Source organism: Centruroides sculpturatus, unplaced genomic scaffold (assembly GCF_000671375.1).
Source record: "Centruroides sculpturatus isolate CEXI.00-Female unplaced genomic scaffold, Cexi_2.0 scaffold534, whole genome shotgun sequence".
Classification (NCBI taxonomy): domain Eukaryota; kingdom Metazoa; phylum Arthropoda; class Arachnida; order Scorpiones; family Buthidae; genus Centruroides; species Centruroides sculpturatus.
The window spans coordinates 213,493-218,195 of NW_019384895.1; the positions used below are offsets into that span (position 1 = coordinate 213,493).

Below are 4,703 nucleotides of genomic sequence, written 5' to 3' on the forward strand. Positions count from 1 at the left end.
AATATAACAGAAATTGTGCATCAAATCAAATTTATCTCAAAATTTAAAAGAATTTTTTAAATTAGTAATATTTATTTTTTATACTTTCTATTTAATACAAAATGTATTTGAACATTTATATTTTATATGAATTACATTTTCCACCTAAAATATTAAAACTTGAAAATTTAATCTTATTTTTATGTTGATGCTTATAAGATTTTAATTAAGATTTATAAGAGATGAAATATTAGAGTAATATTCTTATATAAAATGTTTAATTTTTTAGCCATGCAACCACATGATATCTTCATCAAAATCTGCTATTCCAATGATATCTGATCAGTCTTCCTCAATGCAACTTAGCAATGCTTCAAAACAAATGGCATATGCTTTGGCTGAATTAAAATTAGCTATTGGAAAGGTAATAAACGTTTGATCTATTATAGAATTAATTTATGAAAAATTATATTTAGTTTTTTAATGTAGGCTAAAGATTCCTGCAGCAATCATGAAATAAATAACTCATTAGATATAATAAGAGGATTAAATGCAGAATTAGAAGCATTTAGAAAAGCTGCTCTATCACATGAATTAAAACCACTACCTGGAGAAATGGTAAATATGATTATGTATATGATAATATGTATTTAAATTATCTATATTTTATACAGCTATTATTTAATTATGAATGAAATCCTTTTTTTAAAATTTTTAATATTAGAAATATGTGAACAAAATTAAAATTTCATATTAACTGTCTTTGATTTTTGTAATATAAATATAATTTTGAATTTTTGAAGTAGAGAAAAGTGGGTAACAGTGAGATACTTGTACTTTTTATTTTATTTATTTTAATACTATAATAGTTTAATGTTATGACTGCTTAAAACAAAATTTAACATAATTCAGAAATGGACAGCACTCATCATTTAGTAGGAGAAACTTCTTAACATATAGGTGTTAAATTACAAATACATTTATTTGTAATTTAACGCCTATATGTTAAGAAGTTTCTCCTATAAAATTTAACATACTTTTGCAGCATAATATCATACATTACATTGTGGCATCTTGTATGTTTCCTGTTCTATAAATATTAGTTTATGTACCTGAAATTTTCTCACTGTTCCCCACAAATGAGGTATTGTGAGATAAGCTTAAAAATTTCTCAGAAAATTATTTTTATTATACTTTGTTTTACTTGTTTTTTACTTCTTATGTTTACTTTTTATGTTAAAATTTTTATATTTTGGTTTATTCTATTTACTTTTATATTATTAAACTTTGATTTAGTCTATTTTTACTTTGTTTTATTTCAATAACAAAAAAATGCTTTTTCCTGAAAAATTTGAAGTCACATGTTATACAAAAGCATGGGTATCTCCACTATTTGCTGTGATGATATTTTTACCATTAGGCTTTACATAGTATCTGAATATAAAGTTTATAAATACAAAAAGAAACCTTATTAAACAAACAGAAAACCTACCTTACTTTTCCACAATACTTCCTTATATAAAGCAAGAAAAGAATACAGAATTATCAAATCAAAAAAATTCCTTGTCAAAAAATGTGCTACTTTACAATAAAATGATGATAATTTAATGGCAGCAGTTTACAAACTGGACTGTTTTCTCTGCTTAATAGCCATGTTTCTGCACAGAGAATACTGGTCTATAACAGAGATGTCCAGCCCATGGGCCACGCTGTGGCCCACTTAATATTTTTATATGGACCCATTGTATCCTAAATTTTTTAGGTATACAGTAGAGCGTCATTTATCCGAATCAATTGGGGACTGAGGTTGTTCGGATAACTTATTTATGTACGAAAAAATATACTAACCTATCCCATGTTGAAATTTTTCTCCGTTGCGTGTCGCTTCGTGTTGAATTTTCGTCGATGTTAATCCTAACGTAAAGTTTTTAAAATAATAGTCGTGGCTATTGTATCGTTAAAAATTATTTCTTTATTTTGTACAAACAAAATAAATATATTGAAAAATATAAAAACCAAAAAAAAAATATACTTTAGGAGTTGATCTAGTATCAAAAACGTTCGATTCAGCATGACATATAGTCCTTAGAAAAACATCACACAAAAGTGCCAGTGCTACCAGCTAAAACACACTTTAACAAAAAAAATATTGGAGTAGCCCAAGATATAGCCAAAGATTGCAGCGCCACAGCACTAGCGAAAATTTAAATTTGCCAACAGGAATTTTTTCAGATAAACGATGCTCTACTGTATTTTCATTTATTTTGGTAAAGTATGTTGTAAAACTTATTCTTGTTTCACTGGATGTCATAATGATGTAATTGGTGTTAGAAAACTGTTTTATCTAGAGAACTGTTATGCATGTGGGATAGTACATACTGTTATGAACAATTCTTTTCTTGCATTAAAAACATCAAAACTGTTGAAAGAAATAAGTTGAGTGATTTCCATTTAACTAACATTCTTAGAATTAAGACTAGTATCATAAAAGCAGATATTGACAATATTATAAAAGGAAGGCAATGTCAAAAATTGCATTGAATTTATTTTTATTTTCTGTAAATATAATTTTTTTTTGTTGTCAATAATATAGTATTTTTTGTAATAATCTATATTTGTTATTCAAATTTGATATTCACATTTTGAACTTTTTAAAAGCATATATATATATAAATGGACATCTGTGTCCCTATATTTCACTTTTCAGCCAAAACTACACATTGCACATGAATGGTATTTGTATGTGGTAGTAGCCTCAAGTCTCCATTCGTGCACTATGGTGGTTGTGTCTCGATAGCTATAATGGTGCGGGAGATATGGGGGCTTAAAGTGGTTGACTTCGAAGATTTTCTATTTCGATTTTAAAAATGTTCGAACCGTTTTGAATTTGAATTTAAATTTGAATTGGTTCGATTATAGAACGATTGTAAATGTTCAGAAAATTGATTAAATTGAAAATAGTTTGTTTGACTGAACGTAAAAATTCTCTAATTAGTCTGGAAACAGGGGACCTAATTCTTGCATTCTGTGCTATAAGGGTGTGGGAGATATGGGGTTGAAAGTGGTTGACTTCGAAGATGTGTAACAATGGAAGTGTTAACAGTGGAAGTGTTGAGTAACAAAGGAAGTGTTAATATAAAGCAGCATGCAAGATTTACAGGCGGTTTTTTGCGTTTTTGCGGGAAATCGAACATATTTTTAGACTCATGTAAAAATTCTCTAATTAGTCTGGAAACGGGGGACCTAATTCTTGCATTCTGTGAAAACGGGTAAGATTGGCTATAATGTAATTATCTTAATCTTCACTATCGTTACTTTTTGCCCACAAATAAAAACCCAGTGAAGCAGGTCCTTGCAGCTAGATTCTAGATTACAGTCTTTTATATATAAAAGAAACTATATTACATTCAAATAAAAACCCAGCGAAGCGGGTCCTTCAGCTAGTATTTATATAAAGTACCTTTGTGGCTCTCTGAATATACCTAAATTTCTAATTTGGCCATTAGGAAAAAAGGTTGGACAACCCTGGTCTATACACATGGTTTTATAGAAAATTTGAATGTATCATTGTTACCCATATCTCCTAATTAATCAGAATGCTCTTCATATAAAAGAGATTATAGTTTTTGAATATTTATTCTTCTTATTAATGGCTTATAAATTTCCAAATGATTCAACTTCTTAATGAAGAGTTTTACAAAATTTAGAATATTAAATTCTGAAATTATTTATCACAATTTTTACTATGATTTCTAGAGTGAATCATGTGCTCTTCAAGTTGGTGCAACATGTAAGATTGTTGGATCCTCTATGGCACAACTGTTAACAGCTGCTTCTCAGGTTAGAATAAAGTAATTTAATTATATTATCTTAAAGTTTAGTTTTAATTAAGAATTTTTTAAAAATTCAGAATTAGCTTAAAATTATTTGTTGCTGTGATTTTAGAATAATGAAAATTACACAGGAATTGCTGCAAAAGATACTGCTAAAGCTTTAAAAGTATTAACAAGTGCAGTGAGAGGCGTTGCAGCAACTAGTGATGACTTAGATGTGCAGCTTAAAGTCATTGATAATGCTCATGATGTAATGGATAAATCAATACAGTTAATTGAAGAAGCGCACAGAGCTATTCAAAATCCTAGCAATCCTGATAATCAGCAACGTCTTACTCAGGTTAAGTATTATTTTATTTTTTATGCTGAAATGTAAATCAAATTATCAAAGTTTGATGATTAATATTTTATAATTGACTAATAGCATTATTAGCTAGTTGTATTTATTTAGCTTTCTGAATGAAATATTAAACAATAATTTTTTTAAATTATAAATTTTCGTCTATAAACAAGCATTTACTATTATCAGGACTTATTATACTGGCTTAACAGACAATACAGAGTTTCACAGAAAACAATTTTTATTTAATATTTAATATACCTGTCCATGTTTTCTGTTCTCTGCAATTTCTAATACACCAGAATTTCGGCTAAAATGATTATTAAAATTATAGCTTAACAGACAATACAGAGTTTCACAGAGAACAATTTTTTTTGTCTGTTAAGCCAGTATAAGTCCTGATAATAGTGAATGCTTGTTTATAAACGAAAATTTATAATTTAGTAAGAGAAGGACATTGAGGCATTTTAATTAAATTTGGATAAACTTTTCCTATTTTACATTTATCACCAGTTTTCCTGGTCCGTATAGTTATATTGTGTTAACGTAGA

At 27.7% G+C, this 4,703-nt stretch overlaps 1 protein-coding gene across 1 annotated transcript in view; it reads left to right on the forward strand.

Annotated features, from left to right (window-relative positions):
- LOC111631364 (talin-2-like) overlaps positions 1-4,703 on the forward strand; it is a 199,740-nt gene that overhangs the window by 145,533 nt on the left and 49,504 nt on the right. The window contains exons 45-48 of the mRNA XM_023375591.1: positions 269-403; positions 469-597; positions 3,736-3,819; positions 3,925-4,152. Of these exons, the coding sequence (XP_023231359.1) occupies positions 269-403; positions 469-597; positions 3,736-3,819; positions 3,925-4,152 (576 nt within the window). The remainder of the gene's footprint in view (positions 1-268; positions 404-468; positions 598-3,735; positions 3,820-3,924; positions 4,153-4,703) is intronic.